A 21,116-nucleotide genomic window follows, 5' to 3' on the forward strand; every position below is an offset into this window, starting at 1 on the left:
ATTCTCTGAAGGCTCAAGCCTGTTTTCCACCAAGTACCTAAGACCCCCCCCCCCCCATTGAGGAGAGACTGTTTTGCTATTGAAAGAATAAAACCTTTGAGGGATTTCAAAGTATCTGAAATCATGTTCCCTTCCTCACTGCTCCCCAGGCCAGATTCGCACACCCCTTCCCCTTCGGAAGGGAGGGACCTCCGTGCTCTGGGAAGGGAAGAATGCTGACCTGGAGCTGAGGGAACAAAGAGAGGACCCGTAACTGTACCAAGGAGGATGGTTTCTCCGGAAGAAAGGGGGTTCAACGGGAGAGAAGCGAGGGGACAAGGGCTCACGCAATTACCTAAACTCGCCCCCTTGGCAAAGTGAAAGGCCAGCGACAGGGGGATTCTTGCATAAGAGCGGGGAGCCTTGGGCAGAGGCCCCAGATTCCTGCGTCCGGAGACGTTTCCTGCGCTCTCTGAGCGTTCCTGTGCTGTGCTGGGTATCGCGACAGGGTGTCAGCGGGGTCACCTGTAGCACTCAAGTCTTTCACCTTGTCCAGGTGACGTCAAGCAAGGACAGTCTCAACGTCCAAACACATTCTCACGGCCCCCCACGTCAATCAACGTTTTTCTGATTCTCTTATACTGCTAAGGGAGCGGAAGCTATGGAAGGAAAAATGACTCGCCCCGGGCCACTCGGCAGGTGTGGGCGGAGCCAAGCCTGCAGCCTGGACATTCTGAGCCTCAGCCCAGGTTTCTTTTTGCTCTGCTCCTGCGGACCCCCTCGTGCAGTGGAGTCCGTGGCGTCTTTACAGGGGGCACTCAGCAGTTAACCCGGATATCGGATCTGTAAGCCCAGAGATGACAGCAGCGTCCCAGGATTTGGGAGAGAAGTGGTGTTGGCACTGTGCACTGGGGACAGACGCCCAGGCTCCCAGCCCCCAGCGGGAGCCCAAGACCAACCAGAAATGTTTCTCAGGGAGGAGCGGCTGCCTGTGTCGCCAGAAAACGGTTGCTCCCGCTACACTCTAAGCTCCCTGAAGCTGGAGCCTAGGTCTCTGCTGACTTTGTCTGCTCGGCATATAGTAGGTGCTCAATAATTTATTGGATAAGGTAATAGCTATGATTTACTAAACTTGCATCTTAGGATCAGATCAAGTGAGCGCTACACACTATATCATTTAATTCTCACAATGGGAACGAGGTGAATAAAAATTCTGACCTGAGGCTTGCAGGCCAGGAATAACAAGCCTTGTGACATTCTATTCTGGTCCTACCGCTCCATTCATTTCACCCGCCATGCCCTCGCACATACTGTTCCCTCTGTCCGGAATGCCTTTCCCTGTCCTGAGATGATGGGTTCATGTTTCCATACCTAGAGCCTTTCACATAGGATCTGATACTTGCTGGCTTCTCTTTCCCTCATCCTGCTCTACTCCTCACTCCGACCACACAGGCCTCTGCTACCCTCCCCCACTCAGAGTCCCACCCCCACTATGCTTTTCCAGCGCCACGGCCTTTCTCTTCACAGCACTGGAACCTGTGGCAATTTTACATCCATTTAAATGATCAGTGATCACGTGATGAATGCTTCTCCCACTAGACTACAAGCTCCACAGAACAGGGGTCAGAGCTGGCAGTCAACATGTATTTGTTAAGTGCAGAAAAGCACACAGTCCTCATAGGCATTAGGGGCTGTGTGGTGCATGGGACAGAACAGTTTTAAGAGCCAAGCAGGCCTGGCTTTAAATCTTAGTTCTGCCACTTATTATGTGACCTCAAGAAAGTGGCCAAATTTCACCTAAGGTCAAATTCTACATCCATAGCCCTGACTGGTGTGGCTCAATCAATGGGTTGGATGTCTTCCCGCAAACTGAAAGTTCAAGTTTGATTCCAGTCAGGGCAGATGCCTGGGTTGTGGGCCAGGTGCCTTGTGGTGGGGGCTGTTGGAGAGGCAACCCATCGTTGTTTCTCTCCCTCTCTTCCTCCCTTCCCCTTCTCTATAAAATAAATAAATAAAATGTTTTTTAAAAATTCATCATCTGCCCTGGCTAGCGTAGCTCAGTGGATTGAGCACGGGCTGTGAACCAAAGCATTGCAGGTTCGATTCCCAGTCAGGGCACATGCCTGGGTTGCAGGCCACGGCCCCCAGCAACCGCACATTGATGTTTCTCTCTCTCTCTTTCTCCCTTCCTTCCCTCTCTAAAAATAAATAAATAAAATCTTTAAAAAAATTAATCATCCATAAACAAAACGCCATACCTACTTTGTAGACATACACATAATGTATGTGCGGTACTTAGTAGGAGTTCAAGAAATGGTAGCACTCACCCTAGGTACCCAAGGATGCTTGCTGATTGCATAGTAATTCATGTAACTTCTTGTTTTGAAAGGTGATTGTGGGTTATGATGACATTTACCTTTTTCATTCAGAAATTATGTTGGATGAGTAGTCTCCTATTTTAAAAATCTGTCAGGTTATTCCCACTTCACAGATGGGGAAACCTTCAAAGAAGTGAAATGACCATTCCAAGGCCACCCTGCTAGGGATAGTTAGGGAACAGGTCCAGGTCAATGCTTGAGCTGATTAGAAAAGAAAAATCAGCTCTCGCTGGCGTAGCTCAGTGGATTGAGTGTGGGCTGCAAACCAAAACATCTCAGGTTCGATTCCCAGTCAGGGCGCATGCCTGGGTTGCAGCAACCGCACATTGATGTTTCTCTCTTTCTCCCTCCTTTCCCTCTCTAAAAAATAAATGTAAAAAAATCTTTAAAAAAGGAAAATAAATAAAATCTTTTTAAAAAGAGAGAAAAATTATGTTAAAAAAAGAAAAATCAGAGCTAAGCGCTCCATCTACCAAAAAACATCATGAAACATTTCAATGGCGAGTCTGAGTTCCTTTCCGTGGCAGACCCGCTTTCACCAAAGGGCAGGCTGGTGGAGTGGGAAGTGCTGTAGGCAGGCCCATGGTCTGAAGACGCAGGTTCTGGTCCTGTTCCCCCCTCAGTCCCCTCACATGAAGGATAAGAGTAATCCTGAGATAGCCTGGATCCTTACTTCCCATAAAAATGCTAGATAAATGTGAGATCTTCATAGAATCACTTTCAGACACTGGAAGGGCAGGGATGCTGCCATTTTTCTCTGTATTCCCTACAACCTACCACTGTGGTTTGAAATCAGAAAGCCCCATAAAAGTGTGCTGAAGGAACAATAGGTAGACTGAGTGAATGAGACAATGTCTTGTTTCTTTTTTCCAGCTCCAGCTCCCCCTTTACCTTGGGAGTGGCTGGGGAAGGATGTCACTCAAGCCGGGGCCTTAGGGCAGGAAAACAAGTCTGTTACAAAAGGAAGTTGAAGATGCTGCATTTCCATGGGAGATTTGCTCTCTATTTCCTACTTGGAGTATAGGAGCTATCTCATTCATTTTTTTTTTTTTTTTCACTGCTCAGCTCTGAGACTTGGCACCAGCTCTCAAGACGCCCCGGAGGATGTACAGGAGGAGAGGAGATCTGAAGGAGCAGCACCGGGGGCTTAGCTCAGGCCAGGTGGAGCGGGAAAGCGCACCTTTCCCATCCCCAGATGGCTCCCGAACAAACAAAATCCTGGTTTTGAAGGAAAACTTTTTTTCCTAAAGTAACAAAAAGGCAACTTCTCCAGGATAGAACCTGAGAAATCTGTACTGCATATTATTCAATCAGGGGGAAAAAAAATCAAATCCTGTCAAATCTGGATCCATTGTATGTATCCACTCAGAATTTTCTTTCTATCTGCCTACTCTTTCCTTCTTTTTTTCCTTTACCTTTTTTGTTGTTTTGTTTTTAAGTCAACCCTTTTCTAGATTGGTGCACGAAACAGCTCACCAAGCTGGGAGGATTTGGCCCATACTGAGAAGCAAAGGGGTTTTCTAAACTCAATTTTCTTTCTTCTTTTTAAGTGACCCCCCTTCCCTTGGGAGAGACAATAGAAATAATTGATCCATCATCCAGTATCAGGCCCCAGAGATTTACATGCAAATCCCCCCTCTCCTCCCCAGACCCCCCACCCCTCATATTTAAAATCCAAGAAGGGAGCGAGAGAGAGAGAGAGAAAAAAAAAAGAAAACCCTTTTAAACTAGCAGGAACCCTGCTGGCCACTCACCCCCAAACCAGGTGAGAGATGGGAGGGGGTGACAATCCACAACCCCCAGCCTCTCCCCTCGCCACTCACACCACCACTTTCTGGTGTGGAATCACTTAAGATTTGGGTAAAACGCTCCCCTCTCCCAGGAGACGATATCTGGAAGCTTTTTAGGGGGCGGAGGCAGAGCTGGGGAGAGAAGGGTAAAATTCCCCCAAACGGCCTAAGAAAGTCATCTCTTCACTCAAAACTGCCCGTCACCCCCCACCCCCCACCATTAACCTTCGATTAAGACCTCCTCGTTATGGCAACTAAACTTTACTTTGCATAATTAAGATTTGCCTCGGAAGAAGGGGGAGGGAGAAGCCGTAGCTCCCGGCCATTCTCCTTCACCTCACCTCCTCCCACCCCCGCCCCAACCCTCCAGCTCTGGGCCTCTAAGTTCCTGAGTTTTCTCACTTTGAGGTGCCACCAACACAAAGAACCATAATGGGCTCCTTTGTGCTCGCTACGGGGCAATTACGCCCCGGAGTCCAGGCCCCTTTAAGAGCCTCTTAAAGAGACAGGCTCTCATTTTTCAGAGGGTTATTTAGGAGTGTGTGCAAGGGGAGGGGCGAGGCAAACTCCTAGGGCTCTACGCACAGAGTGCAGTGAAACTTTTGTCTGGACTACAGGAGAAGGGGCTAAGATAAAAAGTCTTTGTTACCAGTTAGCTTTTTAAAAGTGCCTCTTTAAAAAAAAATTTTTTTTTGACTTGAGATTTTTCACTTGATCTGCAAAATTGGGCTGGAATAGGTGGGGTTCGAGGAGCTGGGGCGGAGGCAAAGGTTTAAAGAGGCCCTACACTGGAGAGCACCTTGCCCCCCGGAAGAAAAGTGACCCAGGTCTTAGCAGTTTGGGTCCGCCACAGAGCTGGGGGATGAGTGCCTACGGGTTTGGTGTCCGCGACTCGGGAGAAACTCTGTCCTGGGCAAACAGCCCTTAATACAATAATAGCATGTCTCTTTAAAAAGCAAAAGGAGGGGGGGAAAGTTTTGTTGGCATCTGGTTTCTGATCTCATTATATTGTGGTCGACCAATCCAGCCCTCGGGGCTGGTCCTCGGGTTTAAATCTGATTGGCCGAGAGCACATTTTGGGATGGTGCTTAGAGCTCGACGGGGCGGTTTCAAGGTTCCCTTTTTTGGGGGGCTGAGGAGAGGGCGGGGCCGCCGGCGGGGGCCCCCTTGAAACCGACTAATTGGGATCGGAGAGGCCGAGGTGAGGGCTGGAGGAAGGCACAAAGGAGTCGCTGGGCGGAGAAGGGAGGGGAGAGGCGAGAGGAGGAGGAAGAAGAGGAGAGAGAGCAAGCAGCGCGCGGTGCCTTCGGCTGCTCAGTCCGATTGAGACGAGCTAGCGGGCAGGCGCGCCGCCCCCCTCCCCCGCCCGGCCTCCCCAACTCTGCGGCCGCGAGCAAAGTTTGCAGAGAGGCGCGGGAGGCGGCAGCCGCGGTGAGGCGGCGGCGGGGAAGGCGCGCGGTCTCCGGACTGGGGGCGGGGGCGGGGGGCCGCCCGGGAGCTGGGTGGGGGGCGGCGGCCAGCATGCGGCCCCGCAGCGCCCTGCCCCGCCTGCTGCTGCCGCTGCTGCTGCTGCCCGCCGCGGGGCCGGCCCAGTTCCACGGAGAGAAGGGTATCTCCATTCCGGACCACGGCTTCTGCCAGCCCATCTCCATCCCGCTGTGCACGGACATTGCCTACAACCAGACCATTATGCCCAACCTTCTGGGCCATACGAACCAGGAGGACGCGGGCCTGGAGGTACACCAGTTCTACCCGTTGGTGAAAGTGCAGTGCTCGCCCGAACTGCGCTTCTTCTTGTGCTCCATGTACGCACCCGTGTGCACGGTGCTGGAGCAGGCCATCCCGCCGTGCCGCTCCATTTGCGAGCGCGCACGCCAGGGCTGCGAGGCGCTCATGAACAAGTTCGGTTTCCAGTGGCCAGAACGTCTGCGCTGCGAGCACTTCCCGCGCCACGGTGCGGAGCAGATCTGCGTGGGCCAGAACCACTCGGAGGACGGCGCGCCGGCGCTCCTCACCACTGCGCCGCCACCCGGCCTGCAGCCGGGTGCTGGGGGTACCCCCGGCGGCCCGGGCGGCGGAGGCTCGCCCCCGCGCTACGCCACGCTGGAACACCCGTTTCATTGCCCGCGCGTGCTCAAGGTGCCGTCCTATCTCAGCTACAAGTTCCTGGGCGAGCGCGACTGCGCGGCGCCCTGCGAGCCGGCGCGGCCCGACGGCTCCATGTTCTTCTCCCAGGAGGAGACGCGTTTCGCGCGCCTCTGGATCCTCACCTGGTCCGTGCTGTGCTGCGCCTCCACTTTCTTCACCGTTACCACATACCTGGTGGACATGCAGCGCTTCCGCTACCCCGAGCGGCCCATCATCTTTCTGTCCGGCTGCTACACGATGGTGTCCGTGGCTTACATCGCGGGCTTCGTGCTCCAGGAACGCGTGGTGTGCAACGAGCGCTTCTCCGAGGACGGCTACCGCACGGTGGTTCAGGGCACCAAGAAGGAGGGCTGCACCATCCTCTTCATGATGCTCTACTTCTTCAGCATGGCCAGCTCCATCTGGTGGGTCATCCTGTCGCTCACCTGGTTCCTGGCGGCGGGCATGAAGTGGGGCCACGAGGCCATCGAGGCCAACTCGCAGTACTTTCATCTGGCCGCGTGGGCCGTGCCGGCGGTCAAGACAATCACTATCCTGGCCATGGGCCAGATTGACGGCGACCTGCTGAGCGGCGTGTGCTTCGTGGGCCTCAACAGCCTGGACCCGCTGCGGGGCTTCGTGCTGGCGCCGCTCTTCGTGTACCTGTTCATCGGCACGTCCTTCCTCCTGGCCGGCTTCGTGTCCCTGTTCCGCATCCGCACCATCATGAAGCACGACGGCACCAAGACGGAGAAGCTGGAGCGGCTCATGGTGCGCATCGGCGTCTTCTCGGTGCTCTACACCGTGCCCGCCACCATCGTCATCGCCTGCTACTTCTACGAGCAGGCCTTCCGAGAGCACTGGGAGCGCTCGTGGGTGAGCCAGCACTGCAAGAGCCTGGCCATCCCGTGCCCGGCGCACTACACGCCGCGCATGTCCCCCGACTTCACCGTCTACATGATCAAATACCTCATGACGCTCATCGTGGGCATCACGTCGGGCTTCTGGATCTGGTCCGGCAAGACGCTGCACTCGTGGAGGAAATTCTACACGCGTCTCACCAACAGCCGGCACGGAGAGACCACCGTGTGAGCGGGTGTCCCCGGGCCCGGGCCGCACGGCGCTTCCCTCCGCCCCGGGTTGGGGGGGGGGGCGGGGCAGGGCGCTCCTACAGACTCCTTATTTTATTTTTTTAAATAAAGAACAATCGAAACCATTCCTTTTTTTTTTTTTTAGGTCGCTTTTTAAAGATAACCCTGCCCAACACCCCCACCAGGTTTGTAATTAAAACTATAAATAGTCTTTGTAAATTTAATTATATATTTTCTATTTAAAAGAAAAAAGGGGGAAAAAAAAGCGACAGGCGCCAGGGCCGAGGCCTGGGGTGGTGGGGGGGGGGGGAGTTGAGGGAGTTTTTGCCTTTCCTCAGCGCCCTTTCCAACACCACGCCCCACTTCGGTTAGGAGTTTTTGGTGTTTTGGCAGGGCCGAGCCCGCTGGAGGAGGTGTTGGCTGGTTTGTTACATTTGACCGACCCCTAAAGCCAAATTGGTGAGCCTTTCCTCTGACGCTGGGCCCGGGGAAAGCCGGTGGATTTTTGAACAAGACTTGGATTCTTGTTTTATTTCCCTTCCCCTCTTTCTCTCCGCACTTGTCTTGTCTCCTTCCCTTGATCTTTGTTAGAACCTTCCCCCCACCGGAGAGGAAGACGTGGGGGGAAAAAAAAAACCAAACCCACGGGTGGGGTGGTGAGGAGAGGGCGGAGAGCGTCGGCCCGTGTCGGCCCCCTCCTCTGCAGACGGGAGGATCTTTCTCCCCCTGAACTTTTCTCCTGTTCAGCTCGCTGCCCCGAGCGCTGGGAGTGGGCCGGGAGTGCTTTGTGAAGTGTGTTTTGAAAGTAACCTCCCTCCCCCACACACTACCTTGAATACCGATCCTGACCCCTGACCACATGTCTAGGGGGAGTATTATTAGCTTGCAAATGTTGGGGTTTGCTGATGCCCTGTATCCTTCCCCTAATTTCCGCCGAAGCTTGCACCCCAATCCCACCCCCACCCCCTTGGCATTCATTCAGGTTAGCCGTTGGTGGGGTGGTTTGTGTCTTACGTGTGGGTTTTTGTTGTTGTTTAGGGCTTTTTTTTTTTTCTTTTCTCGAAAAGCAACAAAAAAATGGGTTGGGTTGGAGGGAGGGGACAGATGGGTTGGTGGGGTTTTTCGTTTTCCTTTGACAAAAGACTGGTTTATTTTCAAACTTGTCCAGAAAGGGGGGTGGGGTGGGGAAAGGTGGGTTCCTTGCTTTGGAAGGAGGCTCTGGGCAGGCTCTTTGTGACTGTGGGGGCGGGGCTGAGTGTTTACATGACATTCTATAGCACAAGATTGATAGGATGTTTATAACAGCTGTTTCTTATCTTCCTCCTACCCCCCACAAATAAAAGTCAAGACTTTTTCTTAAAGTATCTTTGACACTGGTATGAGAATTGCAGTTTCCAATACACATCATCTCCCTCACCTATTTGGGACATTTTAGAATTTTAATTCTACAGAATTGATTTGAGGACCCGGGGGGGGGGGGGGGGGGGCGGGCGGGACACCTATGCCACCAAACTCAGTTTTTTCCACCATTTCCTGTTTCTTGATAATAGTGCAAATTAAAAGCTCATAATCATAATAATAAAGTACATTTAATTATCTTCTAGAGATCTAGGCCTTTAATTGTATTTAACAGGGTTGTAACATTTTATTAGTTGAAGCAAACCACACCCGCCTCCTTTCCTCTCCCCCCAGCTGTTCCTTTGGGGATGGGGTAGAGCAGAGGTTCCCTGCCCCAGACCTTGCTTTTTTAGCTCCGTGGGGACGGGGGAAAGCGTGCCTCGCCACCCTTTGTTGGCAGTCTTTGGGACAAGGGAGAAAGTAAGTCAGAACCCCTACTTCCAAGTGTTTGTGTGTGTTAGTTTATGTTGGGGGAGGGGATCTGGAAATGTTTGGTGGTAATTGAAGTCGTATGTGGGGCTTTGTTTGGAATTGTATGAAGTCTGAGGGTTTCAGCAGAGCCCCTTTCCCCAAATATATAACCTTCCCCCAGATCATTTGTGCTGGTGGCCAACACGGTCCGTTAAAACTAGCTGTTCCTCAAACGATGAGACGTGTGAAGTCCCAACCTTAAGATTCCCTGGACTGTCAGAAGTAGGCGGGTCAAGTGTCACAGGGCTTAGGCTCCATTTGTTGCAGGACTCTGCTAGAAAGGAACCCTGCGAGGGCTGCAGGAAAGAGTTAAATTACAAACAAATTGTGAGTGCCTCTCCTGGAAAGAAGGGGGAAAGCCTGTGAATGGGGGTGTGGGGTGTAGATTCTCCAGGGGCTGGATGGAACCCAGCGGCAGGGGGAGTGCTGGTGTCTGTTGAAGATGTGGGGAGGAACCCTCCCCACCAAGGGTCCAGCACCCCAGCTCTATGTGCTTCTAGGTACACTTGTCAGTGTCTCCCGTGCTGTCAGCTGAGGGAGATAGTAGGTGAGCAGCAGTGACCTCTTCCTTCCCCAGTGGTGGTGGGAGGGAGAGGATTTTGGTGAAGATTGTTCTTCTCAACCCCCTCCCTGAAAGTCTCTGGTCACCAGAGAGGAAGTGGGCCCAAGAAAACTGGGGTGAGGGGAGCTTTATGGTGGTGGCAGAAGGATGGATGATACTTGCCTCTGGGACAGGAAAGGCCTTCTACAGGTCCTCCCCCTCTCCAAAGGGTAGCCTAGGGCTGGACGGCCTTACCGAAAACAGTAGGGAGCCCTCTCCGTGGCTGCTTTCACTGTGCTAATGAAACAGCTCTTCGAAGAGGGGAGGTAGGTGTTAGTGAGCCCATGGCAACGGGGGTTTAGGGGAGAAAGTGCCTGGAGCTCACCCACCCAAGCTCACTGCCCCCCTGGAGATGGTCTCTCCTCTCTTGTATGGAAAACTCAGTTAAACATACGGGCTTGGAGATCTGCAGAAGCAGACCTCCCAGTCACCCTACGGGTAGTTGTAAGTAGATTGGTACCTCCCTTTGGAAGAGAGAGGCTTTGGTGGAGGGTCAAGGGCCCAGAAAGAAAAGTCTTCACCTGAGGCCTGGGACAGGTCTCAGACCAAAGCTGCACTCCACCTGACCTCCCGTCCTCACCCCGCCCACACAGGGGCAAGGCTGCTGGTGCCCAAGATTCAGGACATCTCTCCTCCCGGCCCCTCCCTCACTGATCAGACTTTGGCTTTTCCTCCCACCCTCCTCTGACTCCCCTCCTGAAAAAATAGTTCCATGAGTTACAAACTCTTTGTCCTTTAAGAGCCAATCCCAGAAAAGGACAGTAAAGTTTTCCAAAACAAAATTCTTCTGAATGTCCCCAAAGAGTGAGGACCAGTAGGATCTGGAGCTGCTGACGTCTGGATTATTTCAAAAGCCTCTCCAAGAGGGTGTTGGGGACCCCAGATCTGGGCTGGGTTCTGGAAGTGGGGTCTTCCCCAGGGCGCACGAGGCCTGCGTCTGGCTAGGGGAGATCGGCCCAAGCCCCTGCCACCTCCTGGGCGTCGCCTCTCAGATCATCTCACTGCTCAGGTCGTGGGGCCCTTTCCTATTCTGGATGTACCTGCCTCTCCTCTAAATGGGTTTTAGACTGGGGACCACTGACTCTGCTGAAAACCTGAAAAGCCTTTGGACCTCCTGGGAGGTTCATGGTCAGACCCCCATGAACATACGATTTTGCATTAGACTTTTGGGGGTTTATGGACCCTCCAGCTGTGCCCCCCATTCCATGCCCTGCCCCCCCAAGGTAGTTTTCCAATACCTGGTTTAGATAGTTCCCAGTCCTGATTACTGGGTATCTTCACTTCTCCAAGGGGCAGCTTTTACTTTCTCAAGACCCTAGCGTCCCCGGTCTCGAATCACCTCTGCCATGGAAAAGGTGTGGCGAAGGGAAAACCATCCAGTCTACAAAACCAGGTACACCCCACACCAGCTTCTTCGCTTGATCCTGTTTCTCTCGCAGGGCACAGGTTCTCTAGATGCAGAGGGAATGAATGTGTAATACCCTTGTAGCGGAGAGAGAAAAGTAGGAGAAAGACAGAAACATACAGACTGGCCACGTGTAGGGTACAGGCTTTGGCTCTAGAGTACAGCGCCAGGCTCTGAGCCCCAGCCGTCACCTGTATAAAGGCCACAGTAACTGTCCTGCAAGGCCGTTGTGAGGATTAGATCCGAGGGTGCGTGCACAGAGCCAGCACATAGTAGAAGCTCAACAAATGGTAGCGCTCTTCCAGTTACTTAGGATAAATTCCTCAAAATACAGTAGAAGCCTTGGATCAAAGGATGTGCATTTCTGGAGGATTTTTTAACCTATCGTTACTGGCAAGTTTTAGCAGAATAGAAGGATGTTCTGTGCTCGCAGTTTTTCTACCCAACGCAGGGTGCCAGCGCACAGTCTGGAGGTTCCTCGGGGTGGTGGTGGGCAGTGATTTGTCTCCCTCTCTCCTCTGATTAGGACAGAAATGTCTTGCCCGCCTGAGCGAGCGGGGCACGCAGGTGGGCGGGCTCTCGCTCCAGCTGGCTTTGAAGCCGGCTAATTAGGGCTAGGGCTGTCACAGCTGGCTTCCCCAGCGCCCCCCCCCTCCCCCTGCTCTGCGCGTCCTCAGACTCACAGCCCGAGCGCCCCGCCCTGGCTGCCTAGCCTTGTGCTGCAGACTCGCCGCTTTTCCCGGACACACGGGGAAAGGCTGAGATTGGAGGCCTGGGGAAAGGACAAGATGGGACTTGGGACATGAAACGAGCTCCGAGACCATTGACTGGTTTAGAGAGGACCGCCCATGGCCCTGGGCCCCCTCCTTGTTCCTAATGAAGCCTGGAGAGGAGCCGGCCTCGGCCGGGGGCTGAGCCCTGGGTCCTTTGTTTGAAAGCCAAGCTTTCTGAAGGCTCCAGCCTCCCAACCTGGCCCTTGTAATTAGCCCCAATCAGAGTGTTTACGTCGGGGCCTCGTGCGGAACTCAGAGCCCCGTGATTTCATTCCAGACCTGGGGGGAGAGGGGAGGGGAAGGGATTTGTGTGGGGACATGAAAAAAGGAGGCTGGGAATGAGGGAGACCTGGGTGAGGGGAGGGGCGGGGGTCAGGGGTGGGGGGTGGGGGGAAGCAGGACAGCCACTCTCCATGTGTCCATTCCAGGGGTCAGGACCCCTTCCAAGTTAGCTGGTGCCCTGGCATCCTGACCCTGGCCGGGCCTACATGCCTTCTGGACAGGCTCTGTGGGTGGGTGGGCTTGTGCCAATCGGAAATGGCTTGGATATAATTAACCCAGCTAATCACCAGCCTTCGCCCGGTGCAGGGGAGGGGAGAGCCCTGAGCCAGGGCTCCCCCAGAAAGCTCCAGTGTCTCTATTCTCCTTCCTCTGGCTGGGGCCTAGGACGTGCCAGGCTCTGCAGCTGATGAAAATGGCGGAGTCAGAGGGTGGGCAGGGAAGTGAGGGTGCTTCGTGTTCATCTCTGGCATCACCCTGGAGAGGAAATGTGGCAGGAGGGAGTGGGCCGGAAGTGGCCGTGCTGGGGTGGGGGGTGGGAGGGAGGGGACTCCCAGCCACTGCTCCCAGGTGGCAATGGGTGTGTCCCAGCCTCAGAGGGCATGCCCCTCTGGGTCCAGGCTTCCCAGGGAAGTCTCTGGGGGAGCAAGGGGGCTTTTAGGGAATTCTGGATGTAGAGTTTAGTGTCCTGTGGGTGGGGAGGGGGGCAGAGTGTGGGGTCTAAGCTTCTAACACTCTTGCTTAAAGCACTGCAAGGCTTCCAAGGAGTGTTCCTCCTCACTCAGCACATAAGGCTTTCTGAGATCTGGATCTGGCTTCTAGCTTTCTAGACTCGCTTCCCAGCGTCCTTCCCCACACGCCTATGTGCCAGCCTCAGGAACTTCTTAGGTTTCCAGAGCAACCATGTTCCATGACTTGGCGCATACTGTTCCTGCGGCCCTAATGCCCTTTCCTTCCCTGAGCCTGGATATTAGCTACTACTGTCGCAGGACTCACCCGAGGTCGGGTGGCCCCTCTGTAGACAGCCACATCCTAAGCCAATCTCGTTCCCACATTGTGTCCTGTCTGGCCACAGCATATCCCATTATTTGTTAGTTATCCACCTTCTTTCTTAACTGTGAGTCTATACTTCATCTTTTTTTTAAGATTTCATTTATTTATTTTTTAGAGAGGGAAGGGAGGGAGAAAGAGAGAGAGAGAGAAACATCAATGTGTGGTGGCTGGGGGCCATGGCCTGCAACCCAGGCACGTGCCCTGGCTGGGAATAGAACCTGTGACACTTTGGTTCGCAGCCTGCGCTCATATACTTCATCTTTTATCTCTCTCCCTGAGCCCAGCGATATGCCTGGCACGTAGTAGGTACCCAAGATCACAGGCCCTGGAGCCAGACCACCAGGCTTGAGTCCTGTCTCAGCCCCTCACTAGCTATTGACTTTGGGCAAGCTAATGAACCCCTCTGTGCATTATCTGTAAATGGGAAAAGTAATTATACTTACCTTGCAAGACTGGTTTAATGATTAAACAAATTTAAGTAAAATGTTTAAAGCAGTGGCTGGCACATAGTAAGTGCTTAATAAATGCTAGTTAAGCTTATTCATTTACGTGTTGGATCTGTAGATGTATATTTAGTGCTTCCCACAACTCAGGAACTTGCTAAGTGGTAGAGGTGCACAAACTCAACCCCTGCCCACAATCAACTGCATCCAGTTTGTGGAATGAATGAATGGATAAGTATTAGGTGTGGTACCTTCTGAGTTTGTTTGGCATGTGTTTTGTTAAACAAGCTCACTACGTACGTGTTTGAGAATGTGTCCAGGCTCAAACAGGGACTCATGATGTATCTATTTGGATAGTGTAAAACAAGGAATGATATTGGAGATGCTCCCTTATAAATTTGAAATGTTATCTGGTGCCCTGGCTGGCATAGCTCAGTGGATTGAGCGCAGGCTGCGAACCAAAGCATCGCAGGTTCGATTCCCAGTCAGGGCATGTGCCTGGGTTGCAGGCCATGACCCCCAGAAACCGCACATTGATGTTTCTCTCTCTCTTTCTCCCTCCCTTCCCTCTCTAAGAATAAATAAATAAGATCTTTAAAAAAAAAAAGAAATGTTATCTGGTGTTTGGAGCATGTGGGGGAAATTGTCCCGGAAGCCTCCTGCTCAATCACCCTCATTCCCTGCTAGTGAGAATGTTAAAGAATTTTTTTTCTAGAAGGCAGAATAATTACTCTCATGCAAATACACAATGAACACATCACATGTTTCATGTAACTCCTTCATTAATGTAGAAACCAGTAAGAAGTTCAAAGAGAACACAAAGAATAGAAACATAGCTAGACCATCAAGAATGCTGCAGTAAACTTGCTTAATGTAAAACTAGGTGATATCCACTGGGCAGTAATCAACTGCATCTGCACCAGGTACGGTTTATATTTTATGAGCAAAAATCGTGTTGATGATCGGTTGTCTGGGCTTTAAAACAACCGAGCGATAATAAAACTCAGAGATAATCTGCAAGGGCACACAGTCTTCTTTCTGACCTTTTTAAATTCTTGAAGAGTTTTCCTTGATAAGTTCTGAACTCAGATACCTCAAGATGACAAGCGTCATCCACCCCTTCTGATCTAAGAGCTTGAGTACCAGCAGGAAGTTCCGTTCTATCCAGAGAAAGCTGGAAATCTTCCAGGCCGTGCCCCACCCCCACCCCCTCCGCCCCCCACAGGCTGGCACAGCCGTGGTCCACCGTTCTTCCCCATCCTTAACTCTCTGGCTTCTTTCATCCTGGTCTTCCTCTTTTCTTTCTTTTATTTTTTTAAAAGACTTTTATTTACTTATTTTTAGAGAGGGAAAGAGAGAAAGAAAGAGAGGGAGAGAAACATCGATGTGCTGTTGCTTCTCCCATGCCCCCAGCTGGGGACCCATCCCGCAGCCCAGGCATGTGCCCTGACTGGGAATCGAACCGGAGACCCTTTGGTTTACAGGCTGGCACTCAATCTGCTGAGCCACACCAGCCAGGGCTGTCTCCCTCATTTCCATCCCACCACTTACATCCCTTCTAATTGCGCAGCCAACCCATTCGCGCCCTACATGGTAGAGATCATTTATTGATACTTTCTACACGCTAGGCACTGTGCTAAGCACTGTGCATGCATAATAGCATTTAACATTCAAAAGAACTATGAAACGAGTTCTATCTCTGCCTCAGATTACAGCACATTCAAGTAACTGGAGTTCACGGAGGCAGCGTTCCAAGGGCGTCTAGCTCACTCGTCAGAGGGGAACAAAAGCAATCAGACTCTTAACCACAATACCAGACCCTCATATGGCGTCATTGCTCAGGCCAACTGTAATACGTGGTAGTGGCTTCCTGGAGAACCGTGTTCAGATGGATTCTGAGGCATCCGCTGGGTTGAGTGAGAGCTGGTGCTGGAACCCCCTAGTGATGTCTGTCGTGGTCACAGAACCAAAAAGAATGTAAAGGTTGGCAAGCGCACTAGACATTTGTTGGCTGGCTTTATTTTATATTGCCTCCTGCATCATTTCCTGGACATTTTTTTTTACATTCCTTTTTTTTTACATTTTTTAAAAGATTTTATTTATTTATTTTTTTAGAGAGGGAAGGGAGGGAGAGAGAGAGAGAGAGAGAGAGAGAAACATCAATGTGCAGTTGCTGGGGGTCATGGCCTGCAACCCAGGCATGTGCCCTGACTGGGAATCAAACCTGTGATGCTTTGGTTCGTAGCCCGCGCTCAATCCACTGAGCTACGCCAGCCAGGGCTACATTCTTTTTTAAAAAGATTTTACTTATTTTTAGAGAGAGAGGAAGGGAGGGGGAAAGAGAGGGAAACATCAGTGTGTGGTTTGCCTTTCACATATCCCCTATTGGGGACCTGGCCCACAACCCAGACATGTGCCATGACTGGGAATCGAACTGGAAACCCTTTGCTTTGCAGTCTGGCATTCAGACCACTGAGCCACACCAGCCAGGGCTTCTTTTTACATTCTATTTTTTAAGATTTTATTTATTTATTTTTAGAGAGGGAAGGGAGGGAGAAAGAGAGAGAGAGACATCAATGTGTGGTTGCTGGGGGCCGTGGCCTGCAACCCAGGCATGTGCCCTGACTGGGAATCGAACCTGCAATGCTTTGGTTCACAGCCCGCACTCAACCCACTGAGCCACACCAGCCAGGGCTGTTTTTTTACATTCTTGATGGCAGCCTCTCCCTTTAAGGTCTGAGCCCAGAGCCCTCAGTGTCTGAATCTTAATGCCAGTTTTCGAGGACTTTGCTACTCAAAGTGTGATTCCATCTGCTTTCTGCCCTGCCCCACCCACCCCAATAGTCCCATCGCCTTGTGCTTGTTAGAAAAGCAGAATCTTGGGTCTGACCTTGTACCTATTGACTCAGAAGCTGCATTTTAACAAGATTCCCAGAGGATTTGCCTGTACGTTCCAGTGTGAGGAGCAGTGGTCCAGGGGACTCCTTTCTTACCGGTACCCATTCCTACCTCAGCAGCCAGAATTGTCTTCTTTCCAAGAGGGTGCTGGCTCGGCCCAGGTCTGAACATTCCCGATAGACCCTAACACGGAACCCAGCAGGACCAGGTGGGTTTGCAGAATATTTCAATTCAGACACGAAGTCTTTAAGACATCCTCCCCAACGCTGATAAAACCTTGCAGGATTCTCTGACTTCCCCCACTAGGGGTGTGAGTGCCTCTGGGGCTGCTGGCCACGTTGCTGTAGCTCAGCATCACGCCTTTTCCTGTTTTCTGAGTCTCTACAGTGTCTCCCCGGGGCCTCCAGAGTCCAGCCCAAACGATCCAGCCTAGCCTTTGAGACCTTTGCCCTTCTCACAGGGGGTCTGGGGAGCTGGGGTGGAGTTGGGGTGGAGCTAGACAACACGGAGATGTGAAGGAGAAACAGTTGTTGATTCTGGGAGTAATAGTTTCTCATTTAATCATTGACTCGCCCCCGGTATTGTTGAGAACCGTTCTGTGCCAGGCCCTGGGGATACAGCCATGAATAGAGCATGGTCTCCGCCCTGGAAGAAAGGGGACGTGTAAGCAGATAATCAGAATATCATGTGATACAAGAGGCAGACGCTGGGATTGTCGGGGACAAGACAAGGGCGTTCCATACAGAGGGAGCACCACGGGCAAAGCCATGGAATGAGACGGTACGACCAGAGAACAGCGAGGGGAGCGCGCTTGAGACGCGGAATGAGTGCGAAGGAGAGCGGCAGGGCTGATCTAAGTGAGGATTTGGGCTGATCCCCAGCAAAAATTAAATCTCACGCTGGCTTGGCCCTGCGGCACACGTCGGAGCCAGACCTGCCTGCTTTCAACACCAGATCTCATTTCTTTAGTGGCTTGAGCCAATCAGAATCAGGAGACATTTACACGCACGCACACACACACACACACACACACATACACCAAAGGACATGTTAAAGCCAAGCGTTAGTGGGTTTTGGACCTACGCCCTCTCTCCAATCAACGACTAACTGGATTCCATCCCTACCAACACCTCCTTCCCGCTCACACCAATAGGAGCAGGAATGGTTGGTGAAGTTCAACTTCCTGGGAAATAATTCTAGGGCAGGACTTTGGGTCTCCCTAACTTGAGGCATGGCTAGAGATGGGGGAAGCTTGGCTACATGTATGTACCAGATCTGACTGTGCCTCTGTGCATGTGTGGGTGGCTAGAGATGGGGGAAGCCTGGCTACATGTATGTACCAGAGCTGACTGTGCCTCTGTGCGTGGGTGAATGGATAGACATGTGTGAGCACGTGCACTCCTCCAGAGACGTGTATGAATGGGTTGCCTTGAAATCTCAGGAGATAGAACCCTAGTTCCTTGTCAGAGAAAGAGGGATGGACTGTCCCATAGATGCCCCTCTGGAATTTATATGAGAAACTTCCTCGAGGCTCAGAAAATGAGGTGGCTTTAATGCATTACTTCAACTTCTCTCACATTTCCTATTGAGAGGTAGGCCTGTGTCATCGCCCCTGGAATCTGGGCTACTTTGACCAGTAGGATATGGTGGGAGTGATGCTCTGTGACTTCCTTGTCTGGGCCACGAAAGCCCATGCAGCGTCAACCTCGTTCAGTGGAACCCTTGCCCTTCGAGCTGCCTGAGCTGCCATGTGAGAGGTCAGACTACCCTGAGGCCGCCATGCTGGAGAGGCCACACGTACGTAGGTGCTCTGGTTAATAGTTTTAGCCGAATCCAGCCATTTGGCCATTCCTGTTAACACACCAGACGTGTGGATGGAATCATCCTGAATCCTCCAGACCAGGTCATCCATTAGAGATATCCTCAGTCTTGCCTGTGGAACAAAAGGACCACCCACTCAAGCCCCACCCAAATCCCTGACCCATAAAACTGTGGGCTACAATAAACTGGCTGTTGTTTTAAGCTACTGAATGTTAGGATATGTTGTTATCAGTGATGGACAACCGAAATAAGTGAAACTAGGAATAGTTAAGTTTAAGAAGGACTTGATATGTATCTGGCGCTGTTCTAAGTTGTTGACATGCATGAACTCATCGATTCCAAAGAAGAGGATGCAGCGGCTACAGCAGTGAAGTCATTTTTTCTAGGAAACAGCCTAACAGGGTGATCGCTTGAACTCAGGCAATCTAACACCAGGGCCCGTGTCCTAAACCCTTACCTTAGACTGTGGAACAATAGAGAGTAAAAGGATCTTTTTCAAAAAAAGATTTTATTTATTTATTTTTAGAGAGAAGGGGAGGCAGGGAGAAAGAGAGGGATGTGTGATTGGCTGCCTATCCACTACCTCTCGCAGGCCCCCAACTGGGGACGTGGCCCACAACCCAGGCATGTGCCCTGACTAGGAACTGAACTGGTGACCTTTCGGTTCAAGGCCAGCACTCAGTCCACTGAACCACACCATCCAGTGCTAAATGCTTGCTATTGAAAACTACTAAGTTTTAGGGTCATTCTTTACATAGCGATAGATAGCTATTACACTGCATTTTGAGGAAAGTTGGGGGGGTATAAAGAATGTATACATTAAGTAAGAAATAGATATAACAAGACCCTTTTCTCAATCCATTTGTCCATTTGTTCACTGGTTCTTTCAACATGCTTTTGTCTGCTTTGCCCCAGGGGTACAAAGACTAATGGTGCCATTGCTGACACTGAGGAGCTTTCCGTCTCGTGGGAGATGCAAACTCCCACTAATAAATGGATTATTAAAATTTTAGTGACAAAATGCTAATGGAGGAAGGTTCAAGATGCCAGAGCAGCACAAAAGACAAATAAAGTAATTCCGCCTGCTGGAGATAGGACTAAAACTTCACAGAGAGGATATTCAACTTGGGTTCTGAAGAATGACTAGGAGTTTGCCAGGCAGACAGCAGGAGAAAGGGCATTCCAGGTGGGAGGAGCTGCGTGTACACAGCCTGAGAGGCTAAGACGGCCTGATGTGTCTGAGGACTTACAGGACATCCCATTGGTTGGATCTCAGAGCACTAGGTTGCAGGGGAGGCTGCCAAGGTAGGCTGACCATACAGTCGAGGTGCTTCTGGCTTCTATCCCAGTGAAAATAAAGAGGAGGTGGTTTTTAAGCGCATGAGTGTATAGTAGGATTTGTATTTTAGAAAGAGAACTCTGGGGGCAATATGGCGGTTCGCTGGGGAGAGGAGGCAGAAGTCAGAGAGTCTGGGTAGGGTGCCAATTCTGGTCCAAGGAAGGATAATAAGGCCTGGACCAAGCATTTGTCTGTCAAATCAGAAAGAAGGTGAAGGAAGAGGGAGCTTGAGGCAGTTTCCAGCTGGGATGATTGGGTGGATGATGAGGCATTTACCAGTGGAAGAAATTTTTTTAAAAAATGCAGGTATGAGAGTGAATAATTATCTATCAGTCAGGATCATGTAGATTATGCTACAGTAACAGGTAATCTCAAAATCTCATTGGCTTAACAAAACAGTGCTTTTTTTCAAAAAAGATTTTATTTATTTATTTTTTTTAGAGAGTGAAGGGAGGAAGGCGGGGGGAGAGAGAAAGAGAGAGAGAAACATCAACGTGCAGTTGCTGGGGACCATGGCCTGCAACCCAGGCATGTGCCCTGACTGGGAATTGAACCTGCAATGCTTTGGTTCGCAACCCGAGCTCAATCCACTGAGCTACGCCAGCCAGGGCCCAAACAGTGCTTTGTTTTCTCACTCATATTACAAATCCCACGTGGCCAAGAGGGGTCTCTGCTCCATGCCAGCACCCAGGGATCCAAGCTGATGGAGGCTTCACCGTCTGGGAGCTGCGCCATTTAGAACACACGGCTACTTCAGTCACCTCCTCAGTTACATGGGAAGAGGAAAGAGATGCTAGACTATTGTGTGGGGACTTTTTACTACTCCATCCCAGTGACAATGCGCTCACAGTTCATCGGCCAGAACCAGCCTCGTGGCCTCTCCTAACTACAGAGGGTTGGCAAGTGCAAGGGCGCCGTGGCGTGCTTAGTGGACGTGATGGTCTCTGCCACAGGGAGGTAATAAACGCAGTTCTGAACGCATTTACTTTGAGGAGGAGATACCCAGTGGGCCGCTGGAAATGTTCAGATGAGAGTCGGGAACTTGAGATGCAGGTCGGGAACGTGAGCACTAATCTGGTCCTTGCCTTCTGGAGGACTGACACTCCAGACAGGGGGAGAAACAGACACAAACAGCTATTATCTACAAGACGTCAAGTTACGTGCTATTTGGCTATCAGCAAAGTGCCATGAGAAGAAAGATGGAGGAGCAGTGGATCCCATGAGAGTGGGTAGGAGTCCCATGAGCAAAGAGCAGTGACAGCGGACCTGT

At 51.4% G+C, this 21,116-nt stretch overlaps 1 protein-coding gene across 1 annotated transcript; it reads left to right on the forward strand.

Annotated features, from left to right (window-relative positions):
• Nucleotides 1-5,310: 5,310 nt before the first annotated feature.
• On the forward strand, nucleotides 5,311-7,589 carry FZD2 (frizzled class receptor 2). The gene has a single exon (XM_028521024.2). The coding sequence runs from the start codon at nucleotides 5,669-5,671 to the stop codon at nucleotides 7,364-7,366; it is 1,698 nt and encodes a 565-aa protein (XP_028376825.1). The 5' UTR covers nucleotides 5,311-5,668; the 3' UTR covers nucleotides 7,367-7,589.
• Nucleotides 7,590-21,116: the final 13,527 nt, after the last annotated feature.

Source organism: Phyllostomus discolor, chromosome 8 (assembly GCF_004126475.2).
Source record: "Phyllostomus discolor isolate MPI-MPIP mPhyDis1 chromosome 8, mPhyDis1.pri.v3, whole genome shotgun sequence".
In the NCBI taxonomy this organism is placed as follows: domain Eukaryota; kingdom Metazoa; phylum Chordata; class Mammalia; order Chiroptera; family Phyllostomidae; genus Phyllostomus; species Phyllostomus discolor.

Coding starts and splice junctions, on each gene's coding strand:
- FZD2 (XM_028521024.2), top strand. CDS start 5,669: ATGCGGCCCCGCAGCGCCCTGCCCCGCCTGCTGCTGCCGCTGCTGCTG.